This window comes from Gadus chalcogrammus, chromosome 21 (assembly GCF_026213295.1).
Source record: "Gadus chalcogrammus isolate NIFS_2021 chromosome 21, NIFS_Gcha_1.0, whole genome shotgun sequence".
Taxonomy (NCBI): domain Eukaryota; kingdom Metazoa; phylum Chordata; class Actinopteri; order Gadiformes; family Gadidae; genus Gadus; species Gadus chalcogrammus.
This window is the reverse complement of record NC_079432.1, coordinates 11,930,550-11,951,563: the sequence shown is the minus strand read 5'-3', so window position 1 is coordinate 11,951,563 and position 21,014 is coordinate 11,930,550. Positions and strand designations below refer to the sequence as shown.

General features: G+C 48.7%; 1 protein-coding gene across 3 annotated transcripts in view; it reads left to right on the top strand.

Moving 5' to 3' along the window:
- LOC130374575 (utrophin-like) overlaps positions 1-20,789 on the top strand; it is a 47,146-nt gene extending 26,357 nt beyond the window's left edge. For all 3 annotated transcript variants that reach the window (XM_056581410.1, XM_056581409.1, XM_056581411.1), the window contains 20 exons: positions 2,349-2,630; positions 4,423-4,604; positions 5,770-5,920; positions 6,161-6,280; positions 7,034-7,135; positions 7,602-7,709; positions 8,358-8,549; positions 9,473-9,648; positions 11,447-11,570; positions 11,745-11,832; positions 12,859-13,109; positions 13,228-13,396; positions 14,621-14,745; positions 15,792-15,929; positions 16,068-16,181; positions 16,311-16,466; positions 16,894-17,064; positions 17,654-17,845; positions 18,855-18,989; positions 20,517-20,789. In XM_056581410.1, the coding sequence (XP_056437385.1) occupies positions 2,349-2,630; positions 4,423-4,604; positions 5,770-5,920; positions 6,161-6,280; positions 7,034-7,135; positions 7,602-7,709; positions 8,358-8,549; positions 9,473-9,648; positions 11,447-11,570; positions 11,745-11,832; positions 12,859-13,109; positions 13,228-13,396; positions 14,621-14,745; positions 15,792-15,929; positions 16,068-16,181; positions 16,311-16,466; positions 16,894-17,064; positions 17,654-17,845; positions 18,855-18,989; positions 20,517-20,774 (3,234 nt within the window). In that variant the 3' untranslated portion in view covers positions 20,775-20,789. The remainder of the gene's footprint in view (positions 1-2,348; positions 2,631-4,422; positions 4,605-5,769; positions 5,921-6,160; positions 6,281-7,033; positions 7,136-7,601; positions 7,710-8,357; positions 8,550-9,472; positions 9,649-11,446; positions 11,571-11,744; positions 11,833-12,858; positions 13,110-13,227; positions 13,397-14,620; positions 14,746-15,791; positions 15,930-16,067; positions 16,182-16,310; positions 16,467-16,893; positions 17,065-17,653; positions 17,846-18,854; positions 18,990-20,516) is intronic.
- Positions 20,790-21,014: the final 225 nt, after the last annotated feature.

The window sequence follows — 21,014 nt, the reverse complement described above, 5'->3', positions numbered from 1 at the left end:
ATGTGGACGACTTATCTCAGAATGCCTTCAAATGTCAGGGGGTGTTTTCGACGGGTGATCACTTTCGTTCGGCTGCGCAGAAACAATGCGACCTATTCCCCAATCTGAGGATGATTTATTGTTTTTCTCCACCATATATCTGACCTTCTGAGGCGCCTGTCGTCAGTTTCTGAGTCTTCATATCCTCTTTATTTGACATTTCCAAAGCGCCTGGTGTCATCTTTGATTTTTCTCCTACAATAAGGTTCGGTATTGCTGCAGGAATCCCTTTGAAGGAAATGGCAGGCGTAAGACTAAGTACAACACAAAGGAGGTTAACAAATAAAATAAATGGCTGCATTATGGTTTCGTCAAGAATCAAGCCCCTCTCTTAGGCTGGCTCTGAGGGAGAGATGAACTCAATGTTTTCTCCGAGCCTTAATTAATGACAGCCCTCTAGTTGTACCCCAACCGCTCCCACTTCACTCAGCCTTTCCGAGCGACTCGGCCCCGGTATTGAGCGCGGCCCGTTCCTTCCTGAGTAGCCTGATGGGGAAAGATCATATCGTCCCTCCAGCCCCCGCTCTACCACTATCACCCTACCATTTATCCTACCGTACGGGGACGAGCCGACAGCTCATTGCTCTGCGCCATGGGTCTCAAACTCAACTTACCTGGGGGCCGCTGGAGGTAGAGTCTGGGTCAGGCTGGGCCGCATCAAGTATTCAACTAAAAAAAAAGAAGCACAACTGACCCAATCTAAGTTAAGGATCAGGCTATAATTAGATCACGTTGGCCATGTAATCGCTGACAACAAGGGACATTTCATAGCGTTTGGTGGAATCCGGTACATTTTAGCGTCCTTTGGCTTTGGACGGGACTCAGGACACGCAACTCAAAATTGGGACTGTCCCGGCAAAACCGGGACATCTGGTCCCCTTATCACAAGCCACTCAGCAAAAATGTGTGTTTGACAACAACGCGCGGGCTGCACTAACACTAAACTTTGATGTCATGTAGGGGGCCACAAAATATCGTCCCGCAGGCCTCAATTAGCCCCCAGGCCGCGAGTTTGAGACCCCTGCTCTACGCTGAAGGCTCGAGTCCGCTCCCTTTCCCCGTCCCTCTCCTCCTCCTTGATAAAGACCCTCCCCCCCCTCCCCCACCTCCCACCTGGATGCGGAGAGCTTGTCAGCACCTCCCTGCCGCACTCCTCTCAATTACCCCGCCGGTGTAGTGACAGCTCAGCCCGAGAGCCTTTCTTCACTCGCAATCTCTTGAGATTAAAGGTTACCCAAAAGTAAGAAGCGGGTGTATTGGACAGGGCTTCTGTTTAGCTGGCTGTCGTTTCGCCCAGTCAACCCTTCAAGGGGTTTGTGTTTCCCCCAGCGGACGGTCTAATTGCCTCATCCGAAGTGAATGGGTATTGCAAGCATTGCGGAAAAAACCTAGACGTCTGTTCCAAAGCAGCATTTACTTAGCGCGTGTCTTGTTCCGTCGAGCAGTGCAGTGCCCTACACAGCCCCCGTCACAAGCCTCACCCCAACCGTTGATATTTTTATATTTTGCGCTATCCCTGGAATGTAGGCAGACCTGGCGTGCTGGCCGCGGGGGCCCGCCTCCCAGTGTCCAAAGACCTGCTGCTGGATGTATTCCTCCCCAGGGCCGGGCAGGGCCGTCCCTGGTGCCTCGCCAACCCAACAGACCAGACTGCTGCTGCTCCCAGATGGCTCACTGCTATTTAAAAGAAGCACTTGTTGTTTGGCTGACACTGGAGATGTAGATCAAAATGCATGGGGAGGTCTTGGGTCTGGTTTGTGTTGCGACATGCCTCCTGTGTAGTCCGTAGACTCACTGTGTCTATGGACTCAGGTCACCTATTGCTCAGAAGTGTGTGTGTGTGTGTGTGTGTGTGTGTGTCACTTCGTTTCTATCCCTCTGTCTATATAATAGCTTATCAAGTGTGTGTGTGTGAGTCTGTGTTTTTTATTGTGTGTGTATGAGAGGTTGAGTGATGTCACACTCAACCTCTATTACACACTCAACACTCAACTCACACTCAACACACTCAACTCACTATTTGATCGCTCAAATAGTGATGAGCGATCAAGTTCTTCTAATTTAGTTGTTTTCTGTCCTGCTTGTGGACCAAGCTTCAGTTGTTCATTTTGGTCGTCCATTTCCTCAAGCCAATTCATATCCAGTCACTTCAGCTCACCAAAACACTGCCGACTTTCAAATGGATACAACTCCCAACTGCACCCCACTTACTACCCTCTAGGAACACCGCCGCTATGTCTGCAAAGTTCCACCAGTAACACCACAACAAAAACAACAACAACAACAACCTTATTCCGTTGTTCTCCCAGGGCCTGGGCTGGGCTCCGACGGAGCAGGCCGGGGGTGGCCCCGGCCTCTCGATGGAGTACGGCGGCGAGGAGGTGGAGGTGGAGGAGACGCTGGAGGAGGACGAGGAGGACGAGGAAGAAGAGGAGGAGGAGGGGATCCTGCAGGAGGTGGACCTGGACAGCTACCAGGCCACGCTGGAGGAGGTGCTGACCTGGCTGCTGTCGGCCGAGGACACGCTGCACATGCAGGACGAGGTGTCGGACGACGTGGAGGAGGTCAAGGACCAGTTCCACACGCACGAGGTGAGGAGGAGGAGGAGGAGGAGGAGGAGGAGACACGTAGGCTCAGTCCTGATCGTAGCTACCCGGGTTCAAATACTTCCCCTGGTCCTTTGCTCCCATACCTTCCTCTCATCTCATTCTATAATAAAGCATAAAAATGCAAAAAGAAATCCAAAATTATATGGATAACGGTGAAATGTAGTTTAGGAACTATGCCTACCAGTAATCTCGTGTTGTGCAGGAGCGGTGAGTGAGATGGAAGGCAGCGTTGTGCCGTAGATAGGAGGCCCTGGATCGTGTCCTATGGAACATGATCCCAACGCACGGGGAATGCCTGGAATTCAGTTTGGAACAGCAGAGCGAGGCATTATGCAGTGCGCCAGCCCACTGCTTAGTTTCCTTGATAAGGGCTGGAGAAGGAGGGCTTGTTGCACGGCCTGGTATTCTCTCACTCACTCACTCACTCACTCACACACACACACACACACGCACACGCACACGCACAGTGAGAGAGAGAGAGAATTCCCTGGGCTTAAATTCCCTTTGGAGTTTAATATTTGGAATCCAGGCCAAAGGAAAGAAGTTGAGAGCAGTGAAAGCGGCGAGGCCCAAAGCCTCTTTTTATTTTTAAAAAGCCTGGCTTTTCCAGGGGACAAAAAGCCCACCTTCACTGCGGCCTGTTTGATTGGTGTTGTTACCTCTGCCCACTAAGCCGGCCGCCTTGTCCCTAAAGCCACAAGGCTAAAGTGTTGAAGCCTAATGTGTCAAGAGCACTCGGAGAAGACAAACGGGTCGATTGAGTGACACTCATGGGCATGGCTTTATATTTATATACCAAACCCCTAGACAGCGACCCCCTTTCTTTTAGAGGGGTGGGGGGTTACAAACACCCTAGATCTCCCCCTTCTTGCCTTCCTGTTGTGTGCAATCACTTTCAATTGGCCACTTGACATAATAAGGTGCTAGCACCGCGAGCTATGGAGGCAGATGTTGTGTTGAAGCTGAGACACACACACACACACACACACACACACACACACACACACACACACACACACACACACACACACACACACACACACACACACACACACACACGTCGTGAATGGGCTGTGTGTTATAAGAAATCAGGTTATGTCTGCTTTAAGGACAATTTGGGGATTATTCCGAAAGGACCGTATTTTCGGATCATTCTGGGTCTAAGGGACTAATGCACACACACACTTTATTGAAATCTGTTGGTATTGAGCAAGAACACTGCACCCTCAATCCACCAAAACATGCTGCAGTGTTATGTTTTGGAGCAATTACCCCCCGCTAGTGTACCCCCTCGAAAACTGCTTGTTTTTCTAACACATTTTCTGGGATCCTTTCCATAATGACAGAACACAATATGAGCCTGTCAGTGGCAAAAACAAACACTTCAAGACCAAGTACATTCACGTCCCGTAATTGCCACAAAGAATTATATTGCAGCTGTTTTCTGCCGGATTACGCCTGCAGCGTTCTCCCCCAATACTGGACCAATTTGAAAACTCTGCAGTCAACCAAAAGAATTCGGAAAACAGGGCCCGGTGTTGACAAATCCCGAACTTCTGCCTCAAGCACAGGAAAGATGGGTCCACATGGGACACATGTTGAGGCTTCGCCACTGACTCAAGGGTATCAACGACAGAGCAGAACCACCACGCAGCGAATCACAACACAACGTGAACCCACAGTTCATGAGTCAAAAAGTTTGGTAACATATCCGATGTATACCGCTGGTTCCTATTTTGCACCTCAACGTTTCCCCGGTGCCCCCCCCTGCCAGGCCTTCATGATGGAGCTGACGGCGCACCAGAGCAGCGTGGGTAATGTGCTTCAGGCGGGCAACCAGCTGATCGCCCAGGGCAACCTGGCGGTGGAGGAGGAGGACGAGATCAGGGAGCAGATGACCCTGCTGAACTCCCGCTGGGAGAGCCTCCGCGTGGCTAGCATGGACCGGCAGGCCAGGTGGACGCACACGCACGCACACACACACGAACACACGTGCCCGTACACGTAAACAGGCGCACGTGCACAGGCACTCATTCACAAACACATGTCAAAACATGAACTCTGTCACGCAGACATACACAGACACGCACGTACGCACTCACGCACATGCACATTCTCACACATGCACACTCGCTCACAAACAAACACACACGCACGCACGCACGCACGCACGCACGCACGCAAACATGCACACAGGCTCACAAAGATGGACAAAGAAACACATAAACATGCTAACGTGCACATTTACACAAATAAACACATGCGCACGCACACACAATCAAGCACATGGAGAAGAACACGCAAACACAAACTCGCATGCAAAAATTGCAAACGCACATGGACGTACATACACACACATTTACACACTAACACACATGCGCAGACACACACACACACACACACACACATAAGATAGCGCACACACACACAGGCGCACACACACCGCCAGCAGCATCATTCCCTTTCCTGCTGTGTCTACGATGCTTTGAGATTTATGAGGCAATCCTCAAAATACTCCAGGGAATGTGCGCTCCATGAAAATGCCACATATTTAACTAAGCTTTTATTAGACATTCCAGTAATTACCCGGTCTGGAACGCAATCTATTGTAGAAGTTTACAATGTTCCACACACACACTCACACCCACTCACACTCAAAATCACACACACACACACGCGCACACACACACGCATACCAAAATACACACACACAAACCAAAATACACTTACACACACACACTAAAATACACACCGGATTATGGGTCTCATTCATACGATCCACATGACAATTTGCTCAGCATGACTTACTGTGCCTGTGGGTGCCCTTTTGGGTGGTTGTGTTGTGGGTTGTGTGCTTGCCTTGACTTGTCCATCACGGTGCTTTGGCTGCATTGTTGCCCAGAGTTATTTGCTACGAGGTAAATATTGTGTACAGCATGCACAGCTACTGTTGACACGATGTCATGAATTACCTTCAACAAATAGAGAGAAATGAATGAGTGCTTTGACACTTTGTAACCTCTTTTAACTTGTGCTACAAATGTCATGCTACCTTTCTAATGTACTGACTCTGTTCCTCTCCATCTCTCTACCAACCTCTGTCTCTGTCTCCCTATCCCAGACTTCACGAGGTCCTGATGGATCTGCAGCAGCAGCAGTTGCAGCAGCTCTCTGATTGGCTGACGCAGACGGAGGACCGCATCAAGAAGATGGAGTCGGAGCCGGTGGCGGGTGACGTGGACGACTACAAGGAGCAGATAGAGCTGCATAAAGTAAGGCCACCACTACCTGGCTGGTCCGGCTTGTCAGGCTGTTGTTGATGGGTTAAATTTGCCTTAGAAACTGTACATGAAAGAGGCTGAATCAGTTCGGAAAGGCCTAAAGTATTACACATTGATGAATGAAAAGGATGAATCGTTCCTTGGCCTTCATGTACAGACTTCCACTGAATCAGCAGGAGGCTCCCTGTGACCGGATAACCAGCTTTTTGTGTGGATTCCCTTTCCGGCCAGGAGCTGCAGAATGACCTGGAGGCGGAGCAGGTGAAGGTCAACTCTCTGACTCACATGGTTGTGGTGGTGGATGAGAACAGTGGCGAGAGCGCCACCGCTGCCCTGGAGGAGCAACTACAAGTACGATGATTTTCATTTTCCTTTGTATTCCAAGACCCTTAATATCAACCACATTATAGCCAATTAAATAGCCTACTTATAAATTAAAGGTCAAATAAGTTAAAGAAAATGAATGAACTAGACTTAACCTAACTTTTATACTTTTTTATTTGATTATTTCTTTAGGTTTATAAATGTTTTGGTTTACAGTCTCAAAGTGTAACATTTCAACTACTCTATTTTAGCTTACAATTACTTTGACGTATCTGGTCAATGCTTATAGATATGGTTTTCAATAATGTTACCAATATAAACATATCTTAACACAAAGTAAGACATACATTATTTTCTAGCGAGCCTGTACCCCTCTCCAAGAATCATACAACCGTCACCTCCAAACCCTTCTCACTCTCGCCACCCAGCCAGCTCAGCTAGGCTAGTTGGCGTCACAAAGTTGCACAGCCAGTTAGGCTGTAATTAACCCTTAATTAGCCAATGCAGTAATAAGCACCCCCCTAAGGGTGAACCTCCTAAAGGGTTAACCGTAACCCTATTAAATAATTTATAACCTAATTCCCTTGTGACTGGTCAGTATGAACTCCAACCCCAAAGTTAACACCATCAGACAAGATGAACGCAACCAGCTCACTATCACTGGACCATTAGTTCACTATGAGTTCGTGCTAACTACTGCATGAACGTCTGTTAATAAATGGTTAATTAGAGTACCCACACCCTACCTGTGGCCCTGACCTGCTGTGTTTCTGTGGTCAGACCCTCGGGGAGCGCTGGGCGGCCGTGTGCCGCTGGACCGAGGAGCGCTGGCACAAGCTGCAAGAGGTACTTCTGGTGTGGCAGCAGCTCCTGGAAGACCAGGTACACGCACACACACATGCGCACACACACATGCGCACACGCACGCAAACTCACGCACTCCCTTTTAATTTCTCTATGATGATGGATTAATCCTATCCAACTATTGCACTTTCATTATTATAAAAAAAATGCTATAGCATTATCATCCTCCTTAAAGGCAGCACTCGAGTCCTCGTCCGCATGCATGGAGCAAGGTGATGGAGCCACCTAACGTGCATTCAATCAAAATCTTGGACGACAGCTCAGCTTTTGAACATCTTTAATCTTTCCCTCTCACTGATTGAATGCCGTTCAAACTCGATGGCGGTCGACATCCATTCCACTCTTTTGTAATTTAATGGACTTTGTACTTTGAAAGAAGTCAGCCTCATAAAAGTGAACTTCTAACTTTCCATTCACTGGTGATGATGTTCATGACGGATGGGACTGCTCGTGTTTTGATGATCTCCCCTCTCTCTTCTCTCAGAGCTTCTTCAGCGCATGGCTGACGGAAAAAGAGCAAGCATTGGGTGATGTCCAGACCAGCAGCTTCAAGGACCACAGTGAGATGAACGCCAACGTGAGGAGGCTAGCGGTAAGGAGCTATTGACGTTGAATGGTATACACCAAAGGAAATACACGTATAGTTTATGATACAAGACAAGACATCCCTTCTTAGTGCTTCTTACAGCGTTGGCTTGCTTTTTAAAAGGTCAAGCTCTAGCGAATTACATTTAACAATCAGATATATCAGATATATCATCTGTTAAACTTGAATAAAACAACGTTTGAAAATTAACCATTGACTCATACCTCTACTTAGAAGTTTTGTAAGGTTTACCTAACTATTAATCTGGAAAAAGACACCTTTACAATCAGTTCAAAAATTTGTAGATACATGGCATTTCACAAATAATGCTTTTTTTCATTCCATCTTGTTATTTATTGTCGTGGGGTACCATCGACGTTTTGTGTTGATTTGTGGTTACTAAATATATATACATAAGCAGCGCTGACCACTTTTTCTCTCCCCTGTTTCCCAAAGCCCACGACCTTCTTCCAGTATAAACTGGCACTCTTTTATCATCCGTGTATGTATCTCTGGTTTGCCGTTTGCGTTTCAGTTGAAGCGTCTTCATGACGGTCCACCTCAAGTCAAAGGACCGGAACCAGTGGTGTAGAGGGAACCCACCCCACCCTAGTCTTGAGTGTTGAGCCCTGTGTCGTACCCCTTGTGCTCCAGAGCCTGAAGGAGGACATGGAGCTGAAGCGGCAGACCCTGGACCAGCTGTCTGAGGCCGGGCAGGACGTGGAGTCGCTGCTGCGGAGCCCCGCCGCCGGGGCCACCATCCAGGGGACCACCGAAGACCTGACCCTGAGATGGGACAGCCTGGTCCAGACGCTGGAGCAGACGCTGGAGGACTGCTCCTTCCAGGTGTGTGTGTGTGTGTGTGTGTGTGTGTGTGTGTGTGTGTGTGTGTGTGTGTGTGTGTGTGTGTGTGTGTGTGTGTGTGTGTGTGTGTGTGTGTGTGTGTGTGTGTGTGTGTGTGTGTGTGTGTGTGTGTGTGTGTGTGTGAATGGAACAGCAATTTTGGATCCAGCCGTCCCAATCATTTTTCTTGGAATCACGCCTTTTTTCCCCTATTCTACTGAAAAGCCTCATTTGCGATTGGATGAAACTTTCAGAAGGGGTTTTCTAGTTCTCTACTCCACACAGGTGGTAGTTGAAAGTTGTTCTGAGTGGGAGGGGCGTGACTGATCAGAGTGACTGATGCTGTGACTGATGCTGTTAAATGTTTATTATTTGGGTTAGGGTTAGTCTTTAACTCCACTCCACCTAGGTGAGTTATTTTGGGCACCTCTGAACGTAGGTCACAGGGGTGGTGGTTTTAAATCCGGTTTATTGTTAGTCATGTTAATGAACATGGCAAGGGTGCTCTGCTGCCATCCGGGGAGCTCCCTGACCGCGTGTGCTGACGGCTGGTTGAACCTGTTGCACACTGATTACTCAATTTGCAACAGGTGTGCAGTCTCACCCAGCCCCAGAGTCCAATCAGACTCTGCCGGATGAGGCTGATTAAACCAGCCATCATCCACACACACACACACACACAATAATGTATTTAAAAAAGATTCATCTATAGTTACGTATGTAACTACGGTTCTATGAAGTCCGGATGGAGTAGGAATGAAATAGAACACCATTATCACAGCTGATTTTATCGCGGTAGATATTAATATTGATTTATGCTCCAACCCTGGTTATACGTGATGTCTTCATCATGCACTGACCTGCTTGATTCTTGGTTAATCTTGGTGCGTTTTGTTATGTCCTGTTTTCTCACACCCCTTCCCTAGGTAATGGAGGCCGTGGCCAGCTCCGGGGGGACTGAGGTGGAAGGACAGAACGTTGTGGATACGGTTGCCATGGCTGCAGCATCATCATCATCATCATCATCCTCGTTTGTCGACCAGGACTCAGCCCAGCCCGCTAAGAAAAGAATGATGGAGACCGATGTGGAAGACAGACTGGAGTAAGAAACGCACGCTCACATGCTCCACACCACACCACACAGACACACAGACATGCACACACAGACCCACACACAGACGCACACACAGACACACACAGACAGACAAGAGTTTCAAACCAGCTGTCCACAAAGCAAAAAGCAAGTAAGACACAAGTTTAGGTATTAGGTTACGTAAGGGATATTGTATAAACACCGGTCACTATCGGGAATGTAAGCCCAGACAGGGCGAACCGTCTTGCTTCGCCCTGAAGGGGATTCATTTAGAAAAATTACCAGCGTTCTATACATAACCCCGCTTATTTCATGGCTACTTGCCAAAACGAAAAAGATATCTTCACACTTTTTACAATCTATTTTGTACCATTCATAGTGTTGCTCAGTAGAGAAATAGTTAGCCAAAGACGTTGAACGCTTCAGCTCAGCTGACGACGGTTGGCAACAGAATACCCTGGGGTTGATAAGTTACCAGACTACTTGTGAGGTACTACGTAAGGCGTGAATCAGAGGCAAAAAATCCACTTTCTTTGACGGCGGTCAATTATGCTTAGCAATGGTCAATTATGCAAAAATAATTGAAACGTTCGGAAGGCCCATTCAAATTAATGGAGCATTCTACAGCATTAAGCCCGGTAATGTATGGATAATTGGGTTTTGGCTTAGGGATGGTTAATGCTACAATGTATAACAAATTGACTGTACTTAATCAACTAATGACCATGATATTTCACCGGAGATGAAGGAAATATGCTAAGTCGAATTACTGGCTTCGCCAACAACAAAGCTGCACTCAGCATGTTCCCCTTTGAAATTTCTGTTCCGGTCCAGAATGTTTGTTTTTGTTTTTGTTTTGCCCTGCGTGTTATTATTAGTACCCCGAGTTGCCAGACATGAACAAATTGGAACTCAAACTCGGCGTGTTGCAGTCATCGAACAAACTGGGTCACCCGAGAGTCTGCTCGATTCTACCCAGCTTAAAAGCATCGCCCTCGTCCGCCGCGCTGAGACACGGGTTCATCTTTGAGTCGCATGTGAAAGGTTTTCACGTCACCTGGTTTACATTTTGCAAAGAATAAATAAATTGCAAACGTATTGATTCTACACGGCTTGTCATCGCAAGATAAAATAATTTCACACCTCTCCAAATATATTGATGTGCAGGACTCGTCGTTCAGTGTCCTCAACCCGGACACACACGTGGGCTCCTAGCCCGGGGAGGAGGGGGCGGGCAGAGAGAACTCTTCCTGTACTCTGAATTTGGACATAAATACCTCTTTTAAATGCTCTGTGTCAATGTTACATGTTGTAGCTTTTACATTTGGGAATTAGGTTAGAGATGGTTAAGGTTAGGTATTAGGTAGGGATGGTATAGTTTAGCCATTAGGTTAGAGCTGGTTAAGCTCTAGCCAGCTCTAAACAGCTGGGGTTAGAGCTGGGGTTACCTTACCTAAGGTTTAAGGTAAGGAAGGTTTTGGTTTAGACATTAGGTTACAGATGGAAAAGTTAAGGTATTAGGTTAGAGATGGCTGGGTGTTGTCATTAGGTGAGAGATGTTTAATTTGGGTATGCTGTAATGTAGGTAGCTAAATAAATAATTAAGATGAAAGTAAATAATCTGTAAATTAAGTAATTAGGTTAGCTACATGTTATGTCTGGTCTTGTTCTCATTCATTATTCATGACTTGCACACACACTCACTCACACACTCATTCACTCACACACACCTCATCCGCTGTCTGAGCACCGAGACAACCTGCTTACGATGTACCCTTCTGTCCCACCCCGTCGCTGTCCCCGGTAGGCTGGAAGGTAACCTGTCTGCTCTGCTGAGCTGGATGACAACGTGGACCTCCTCCGCCCAGACGCTGGGGTGTGTGCACACCAGTGCGCCGGGCGACCCCGCAGAGCTGCACGGCGACATGAAGGTACAGCCACCGCCCGGGTTAAACAGGGAGCTCTCATTTAAAAGTAATGCAAGCAAAATGTTTAAGAAAGAGATATATTGCATGTGGGGCTCAACGTTATCATGAGATGGAATAATACTGTTAGTAACTCTAAAGTATTGTGTTCGACGTTAGTCTCTGTTGTCTAATCAACAGTCTCTGGAGCTGCAGTTGGCCTCCAAGGAGGCTCTGATTGGCCAAGTGACTCATGAGGGGCGGCGCCTGGTAGACCAGCTGGAAAGAGGTAGGACGCCAAAGAGAGATTCCTTTTTTCTTCCTTTTGGTGCCCGACTGCCATTTAAGGAGTCCGATGGAGTCTTGGCCCTCCAGGGAGAGCGAGATGATTACAGACCTGGTCCATGCAGACGCTTAGCTGTTCCTGCTAGATATTGACAGTTGGCCATTATCCATCTTCCACTCCACTATTAATTGACTTTGTCTTGTGAAGATATATATATAATTTTTTACTGCTTTTCCATTGCTGCTGATTTTTTAATAAGCCAGCCCATTATTACTGGCATTCAATTGTGTTTGCTAATAAACTTGACATGTGCGCGTGTGCGCAGGCGCGTGTGCGCGCAGGCGCATGTGTGCGCGCGTGTGTGCGCAGGCGCGTGTGCGCGCAGGCGCATGTGTGTGCGCGCGTGTGCGTGCGTGTGCGTGCGTGTGTGTGTGTGTGCGTGCACGTGCATGCACATGTGCAGGTAAGGTGGTAAAAGCTGACAAGCAGCAAGGTTGCTGACATCACATGACTGCCCTGTGAAATAAAGCAGCTCTTGAGGTGTTATGTGTTTACTCTGTTGGGGAGGCAGCCAAGGCTGGAGGGACAGTACTGTTCCATCTTGCTCAAACACTCTTGTTGTACTTGGTGTATTGGTAGCTTTTTGTTTACATTCATACCATGAGGTTCTGGGGGCTGGACTATATTTAAGTGGATTTGAAATTTAGAGAAATAAACGTTTAGTAGAACGATGAGCATTATTGAATTAGTGAGTGAAGTGGTTATATCCGTCCTTGTTTTCATCCTGTCCGTCATTCTCTCCGTGGGGTCATTCCACCGAGTTTCAAAAGCGCTGTGTGTTGCCATGGTGCCCATGAAAACAACAACAAAGCAGTGGCAGCCATTAATGGCCTCCGACCGCTTTCAGGCTCCCTCGAGCGTGCGAACACGCAACAATTATCAGTTCAAACGCATAAACAGAAAAATCACAGCACTATTCTAAAAAGTTTCTGTGTGTCCGTCTCACTTGTCCCTCTCTGTCCACCACAGAGGGCGCGAGCGCCGACTCCCTGCGCTCGGACGTGGACCTGCTCCAGGCCCAGCGGGACGCCTGCTCCCGGGAGCTCCAGGCGGCCAGGGAGCGGGTGCGGGTCCAGAGCAGGCTGGGGGAGCTGGGGGAGGCCCTGGCGCTGGTGGACGGGGCCCTGGGGGAGCAGGACGGCTGGCTGAGGACCACAGGGGCCGCCGGCCGGGAGCCCCCCGATCAGGAAGGGCTCAATCTTCTCCACGAAGAGTGTCAGGTCAGTCCTCCGGACGGGGCTCTGGCACTAAATTACAATTGCACACGTAAGGATAAAAATAAGTAAGAGTCCCAATTGCTGTTTTTACTCCCCTCACCTCCATCACTGTCTCCCTCAGTCCCGATTGGGACAGGTCGGCGAGCTCGGCGCGCGATTGGAGCAGCTGTCTGCAGAGGCGGGCTCTCTGGGGGCCACGCCCGCACTCAGAGACACATCGGTGGTGGTGTCGGCCCACCACTCCTCCACCCTCCAGCAGCTACGCCGCAGAGAGCAGGACCTGGACCAAGGTAGCGGCCAGAAAAACATCTTCAACGCATAAAACCTTGCACACCCCCTTCTGCGTGCTAGAGGTGCATAAAAGCCCAGATGAACCACCTGGTTTTAACACGGAGCAGAAAGCCCTCCGAGCAATCTCGAGTGGTTTATTGTTGAGATCCACCGATTCCAATTCGTAAGCGTGGAGTCGTTGGAAATTGACAGCAGAGTTTATCTGGAGCCTTTGGCGAGCGGCGGGTAATGGATGGTGCCCTTATATGGCTCCTACAACCTCATGTAAACAAACCGTGTGTGTTTTAAGTTCAGGATCCTGTCTCAGTGCCAGTGCTGTCTCGTGGAACTAATACTGAGGGGAAGAAGTTCAGGGGAAAACAAGCTGTCATTGTTTTTTCTCTTGTGGAATATATATGCCTGTTCCTGTCTTACAAAAATCTCCCTTTTTGTAAAGGGAGATCTGAGAAGTGTGTGTGTGTGTGTGTGTGTGTGTGTGTGTGTGTGTGTGTGTGTGTGTGTGTGTGTGTGTGTGTGTGTGTGTGTGTGTGTGTGTGTGTGTGTGTGTGTGTGTGTGTGTGTGTGTGTGTGTGTGTGTGTGTGTCTTTTTCTTTTTTATAACTAAGGGTTTAATGAGGAACCGGGAACCCTATTTTGTCGGTGCTCAAGTCTTTGGCTCTGGCTCTCACTCAACAAAGCAGAATATGTAACGATCATATCGCCTGACAAAAGAAAGAACATAAAAATTGAAAAATACACACAAACGGAGGTCTAGTAGCAGAAAGGCACTATTATTCATAAATAATCCAATGAATAGGACCTTATTCAGCTTGGCCAAGGGTGGAGGCCTTCTGACTTTAAAGACTTGGAGCTGGAGAAGTGGGGTCTGCCCACCAATGTGTTTTGCTTTAGCCGGGTGTTTGAAAGCTGCTGAAATGGATGGGCCAGCGCTGGTTATAAGAACTTATCTATGGCCCTCTTAGATGAGACAGGACTTGTCAAACAGGCCAAATATATGCTCTCTCTCCCTCTCACACACACACACACACACCGAAATGCTCATAGACACACACACACACGCGGTGCCCTGTGCTCAGAGGGAATTCCAGAGCACAGTACTGCCCCCTGCTGGCAGCCTCGACTGCTAAACAAAATATCGTCCTCTTACTAATTAAGCGTGCTCTACACCTCACTCAACCCCCCCCCCCCCCCAACCTCCCCTTACCCCCCCCCCCCCCTGGCAGGGCTCCAAGCTCTGCTCAGACAGGCGGAGGAGGACCCCGTGGAGGCCCTGGAAGAGCGACTGGGCACGCTCAAAGACGGCGTCACCGACATCCCCACCACTCAGAGCGCGGTGGAGCGGGCGCAGGTGAGTGATGCATTGTGGGGGATGATGCTGCTGGGGCGTGTCAAAAGCCTGCCCCTGTTCCTCTGGAATACATGTGGTACTGCAGTGCATTCTGGGATGTGATGAGAAGCGCTTGTCTTGACTGTTTTCACACGAGTCCCCCTGTGTTCCGGTTAGCCCGTAGACATCTGAGCTGGGACAAAGGTTTCCATTGCAGCCACTTTCCGGGACGCAAGCATCTGAGTGTGTGTCTGTGTGTGTGTGTGTGTGTGTGTGATCGTCTGTGTGTGTGTGTGTGTGTGTGTGGGTGGACAGGTTGTGCATACTTGTGTATGCTTTTTCACAGAACACAATGGGCCCTATTCTCACAGTAACTTCCCCCTAGCAGTGTATCCAACCACAGAGTAGGAGGAATCATCTGTGTGTGTGTGTGTGTGTGTGTGTGTAAGTCGGTATGTGAGTGTATGCGGGGCACGCGTGTGTGTGTATGGGCAATGCGTGCGTTTGCACACACTTGTGCCTCCTCCAGTGGAATGTGGGTCGATCCCGGGCCTTGTTATCTTGGCCGATAGGGCCCGGTGCCGGAGGGGTGGAGGCGTGGGGGCGTGGGGGGGGGCCTTTGGCACAGTAGGGGCTTGGCACATTCTGGGCACGGTGCCTACAGGCCTTGTGGCAGAGCCCACCGCATGGCTCCTCTCCCTCCCTTCCTGGAGATGCAGCCAGCCAGGCAGGCAGGCAGGCAGTCAGTCAGCAACACGTCTACACAACAAGAGCAGAGCTCCATGCTGGCTGCAGCATCAGTACGCCGTGACTCGTTCACAGCGTTTGGCTCGAGGGCACCTTCATTGGATGACTGTGTTGCCTGCAAGTTTTGAGAACATGTTGTTTATGCCGGGTCAAATGCATGAAATGTGTTGCTTTTTTTTGTAATCCATTTTACAATCGATTCCGAACAATAGTTGGATTGCAACTCCTGTACTGAAATGTGAACAAGAGAAAAATACGGTTTAAAGTATCAAAGGGCACAAGTGCCCCTGCAGTTGAAACATATTGTTGAACCATTGCAGGTGCTGTGTTTAGAGATAGAGCAAACCCAAAAGGCCTCGGATCCAGCTGTGGCCCAGCGATGGAGTCAGCTGTCCTCCAGGGCCAGGGATGAGCTGAGCACGCTGCAGTGCATCCTGGGAAGTTTGAAGGACAATCAGGTAAAGGAACTACCCCCTTCCCCCTCCAAAAGTGTCTGAGTTGCCTTGTAATGAAAAGTTTCTTTCCAACTTTACCTTGATGCTATGCTCTACTTGATGAAACTATCAATATGTGATGCTGATGGATGTCTTTTGAAGGTGCGCATGGTGGAGGTGGAGCGATGGCTGGACGCTGTACAGGAACTGATGTCACAGGACGCCACAAAGCAGGGCGAGGCGGAGAGGCTACAGGAAGAGCTGAACCAATGCAAGGTCAGAGGAGGATAGAAGTATTTGTTTACAAAATATTTAGAGTGGAATGAAGAGCTTCCCTGTTGGCCTTTGTGTGCATTACCTTATTTGGATGAATGTGTTGGGTTGTCCTCTCTCTCTGGCCTCCAGGAGTATGTGAATGAGATGGAGTCAGTGGAGAGTTCGTTGAAGCAGATGAGAGAGAATGTGTGCGCGGTGCAAGGGGCGGCAGTACCTGGTCTGACCAGCTGGGGGCAGGACAGTCTGGACCAGTGTCAGGCCAGGTGGGACGTGTTCAGCAAACAGGTGAGGAGAGGGGCAGGATTTCTGCACTTCAGTCAAACTCTTGTATATTCTTTGGTACATTTTTATGTGCATGCATGAAGTGCAACAATGTTTTCTTCACAACCATTCACGATATTTCGACTGTTTTCAGTGTCTGGATTCCCTAATGAATGATATTCCCTGTGTACTGTAGTGTTTTCTACTGCTTTATAATTCAATCCTTTTAAAAGCGAGATAACGAGTTTAGATAGTCAATGTCGTTCGGGGTAAACAAAGACACTGGCAAGCCATACGCGGTGCGAAACGAACCCTGTAACAAGTCCAGTCCATTTTATTTGAAAACCCTCTCATCAGTCTCAAAGGGCTTCACAGGCCCTCATGGGACGAAGCTCCTGAGTTGACGTCTCCTCCTCTACCTCCTCCTTCTCCTCCTTCTCCCTCCCTACAGCTGCTGAGCCAACAGGAGCGCGTGGCGGAGCGGCAGGAGAGGCAGGTGAACTTGAGCAAGGACCTGGCGGAGATGCAGGAGTGGATGGGCCAGGTGGACGAGGAGTTCCTCATGCGGGACTTTGAGTACAAGAACCCGGAGGAGCTGGAGGCGGCGCTGGACGAGATGAAGGTCTGAGGGCTAGCGGGGCATCTAACGCATGCTGGTTCTGTTTTTCTTGAGGAGGAGGAGGAGGAGGATGATGATGAAATTGCATGAAATCTTTTAGATTTTGTATAGTCGCTCTGAACTCAGTCCAGATGCTGTTTATTAGAAGCTTGATGGTGCAACCCTTGTACTTTTTTGTGGTTTGTTCCCTCGCTCAGTTGTAGGGATTAGGGGTAGAAGTGGTTTTAAATGGCCGTGAAGGCCTACGTTCAAATGCTCAATGTCAGGTTACCACACTACTGATGTATGAGCTGACCCCCCTGTTGTGTAGGGGGAATATTCTGTTGGGCAAAAACGTTTGGCTCAAAATAAATAAAAAATATCGTCATGAATTATTGCACTCAGTCAGCCTTTGGTTGCTCAAGCAATCGTTAAAGTCCGGCAAATGTGTGGATGCAGGCGCTGAGAATTCATCACTCCCTCTTTCCATGTCTGGGATTCACAGGGCTTATTGCAGAACAAACAGTGCAATAAACCCCTTTTAGAGCGTAATACAGCAGAACACCCAGCGGGGGTTTGAGGTGACCTCTCTCCTGCTCTGTGTCGGTAACAGAGGGCTAAAGAGGACGTGCTACAGAAGGAGGTGAGGGTGAAGATCCTGAAGGACAACATCAACGCCTTGGTGAGCAGGACGTCGCCCCCTGCTGGTGGAGGCGGACAGGCGCTCACCTCAGAGCTGGACGGCGTGCTGGCCAACTACCACAAGCTCTGTGACCGCTTCAAGAGCAAGAGCCATACATTGGAGGTAACCATAGATGTGTATGTTTGTGTTTGAAAAGGACCACCAATTATTTTTTATAATTATGATAAGTCATTGGGTTTCAGAGGGCTGCTGGTAAGACCTTTAAAGGTTTGAAATGCAGATTCCCACATCTGGCCTAGGTTACGTCTTGGCGGAGGGTTTTTAAATGCGAAATAACCCCCTGTGACTAAATTGTTCTGAAACCTTTCAATATGCACGCCATATTAGCATGAGTTAGTGGCTTTGTCTTGGTCATCTTGCTGATGATCTGTTCTGCGTTATCTGTTGTGCGAATAATGAGTAAATAATATGAATAAAAGGAACAGGGTTCGTCGTGCAGGCAAGAAGGAATTTTATTTGTATTTTCGTTTCAGCTTCTTTATTAGACAACCATTGGCCTCATATTATAAATAAGTTATCCCCAGTGCTTTGTAAAATATGTTTGCAAATTCTATCTTTAAACTGTATTCATTGGACTTCCATTAAAGCGTCGCTATAAGTGTGAACGTGGCTCGCCTCGCAGTGTTTATGCTCTGCGACAGCAGTGCACATGATCCGGCCTGTTTGTACGCACGTGCACGTGGAGCGCTCACACACACACACACACTCTGACAGGCACACTGGCACGGCTATTAATGATGCAGCCCTTTTCCCCTGAGGTCATAGTCACTGGCGGTTTTTACTGGCTGACGTTTGTTATCCCTGGACATCTTGGTCACTTTGGCCCTCTTGTTTTAAATTACACGCTTGGCATCAGAAGCACTCGGTGTGTGTGCTTTTTTGTACCGCAGCATGCAGACAATGGTTCTGATGAAGATGCCAGGATTCTTGCTCGGTTCTCCGTGGGGAGAAGTAATTAGGTTTTCCGTGACCAAAAAAAAAAGTCTGTTTTCACTTTACGTCGACATCCTATGATAGCTAATTGCAAAATGGGACTTATTAACGTGTGTGTGTGTGTGTGTGTGTGTGCGTGTGCGTGTGTGTGTGTGTGTGTGCGCGTGCGCTTGCGCAGGAGGTGTGGTCGTGTTGGATGGAGCTCCTCCAGTACCTGGAGATGGAGCAGAGCTGGCTGGGCACCCTGGAGACCAACCTTCAGACCACTGAGGATCTCCCGGAGAGCACCGAGGCTGTCAACCGAGCTCTGGAGGTGTGCACGCACACACATACATACACGCTCACACGCAGGCACGCTCACATACACACACACACGCAGAGACACACACACACACACACACACACACACACACACACACACACACACACACACACACACACACACACACACACACACACACACACACACACACACACACACACACACACACACACACACACACACACACACACACACACACACACAATGTAGGGCGTTCATGTGTGCAGAAAGTGTCCGACACTTACGAAGGACAGACTGTCCTACACATAAATGTGGTGCTCTTGCGCATAGTTGCGCCCCTGATTTGAATTTCCTAGCCCTTTTTATTCTGAAAGAACGTGTCATGTGAGTGGCAGACCTCTTCTTGTTCTGGGTTGCTATGTCAGCCGAGGGCCCGCAGCCAGGCTGTCACAATCACTCTCATCACCTGGCCCCCCACACCACGCTCCCTGCCTCCTCCTGCGCCTTCACTTGGGCTATTTCTTTACTTCCTTGTCTTCTCTCTCTCTCTCTCTCTCTCTCTCTCTCTCTCTCTCTCTCTCTCTCTCTCTCTCTCTCTCTCTCTCTCTCTCTCCTCTCTCTCTCTCTCTCTCTCTCTCTCTCTCTCTCTCTCTCTCTCTCTCTCTCTCTCTCTCTCTCTCTCGTGCCTCATGGCCACTGCATATCTCTGTCTGATTTATGACCCATGTCTATTTTATGACCCTGCTGCATAAACAATTACTATCTTCTGATGGGAACATAGTCTCCCCCCCCTGCTCTCTCTCCCTCCCCACTTCTCTCTCTTTGACCCCCTCTCTTACTCCCCCCCCCCCCCTCTTTCTCTCCCCACCTCTTCCTCCCTCACTCACTTGTGATTTGTGTGTTGGTTGGCTCCTGTCAGACCCTTTCTGTTCTCTCGCCCTTTAAAGGATTGCCAGATTGGGTCCATCCGTTATTTAAAGTTGTTCAAGTTATCATCTGAGGACCGTTGTTCTGCCTGTTATCGCGTTCCTGTCGCTTGTCTTTCCGCATTCACATATCATATTTTTGGACGGTTCTATTCAACTTGGTACCTTTTTGGCTCAGCCCACAGAGAGGTTAACGGAACAGGGAGGTCTGTGTATAAGTTGTGCTATGGACGTTGTTGCATGTCCCTACCGTTCAATACGTGTTTCAGTGTGTATGTCATATTTTAACATGTCCTCTACTTCCCCCGATGTTAAACAAAGGCGGTGTTATGTTTTTGTTATTTTTTTTGATAATTTCTATATTTAATTTTTTTTTTCTTTTTGTTTGTCTCCATCTCTCTCCCACTTTCTCTGATTCTGTCTCTTTGACTCTGTCCCCATCTCTCCATCTCTTTTTTTTGTTATCTTTGCGTCACTCTGTCTTTCTGTCCTTATTTCCATCTGTCTCTCTGTGTGTCTGTCTCTCTCTCTGTTCCCCGCCCTCTGTTCCCATCTCTGACTCTCTCTCCCTCGGTTTCCATCTCTTGTCTCTCTCTCTCTCTCTCTCTGGTCCTCTGTGTCTCTCGTCCAGTCCCTGGAGGGCGTGCTGCGCCACCCCGGGGACAACCGCAGTCAGATCAGGGAGCTGGGGCAGACGCTGATCGACGGAGGCATCCTGGACGAGCTCATTAGCGAGAAGCTCGAGGCCTTCAACTCTCGCTACGACCGGCTCAGCCAGCAGGTCAGACCCCGCCTGTGTGTGTGCCTTGGTGTCTCTGCACCTGTCTCCCTATGTCTCTGTAACTCCTTCTATGTGTCTGTGGGTCTGTCTTCATGTAGGGCTGTTTAATTGGGGCAGATCTACATTTCCGAATATAGCATATTGCTTTCTTTTTGTTTATTTCTGTTCCTTGATGGGCTTGGTTTCAGTCTAATGCGTAACGTCGTGCATGATGATATTTTAATGTAATTTCCCATGGGGCTGACCTTTTTTACAAACTGTGGCATTCGATGGTAATGACCCGGAAAAGTGCCGCTCGTTTGATCTTTTACGTGGTAATAAAGTTAGACTTGCTTGGACATGCTGCAT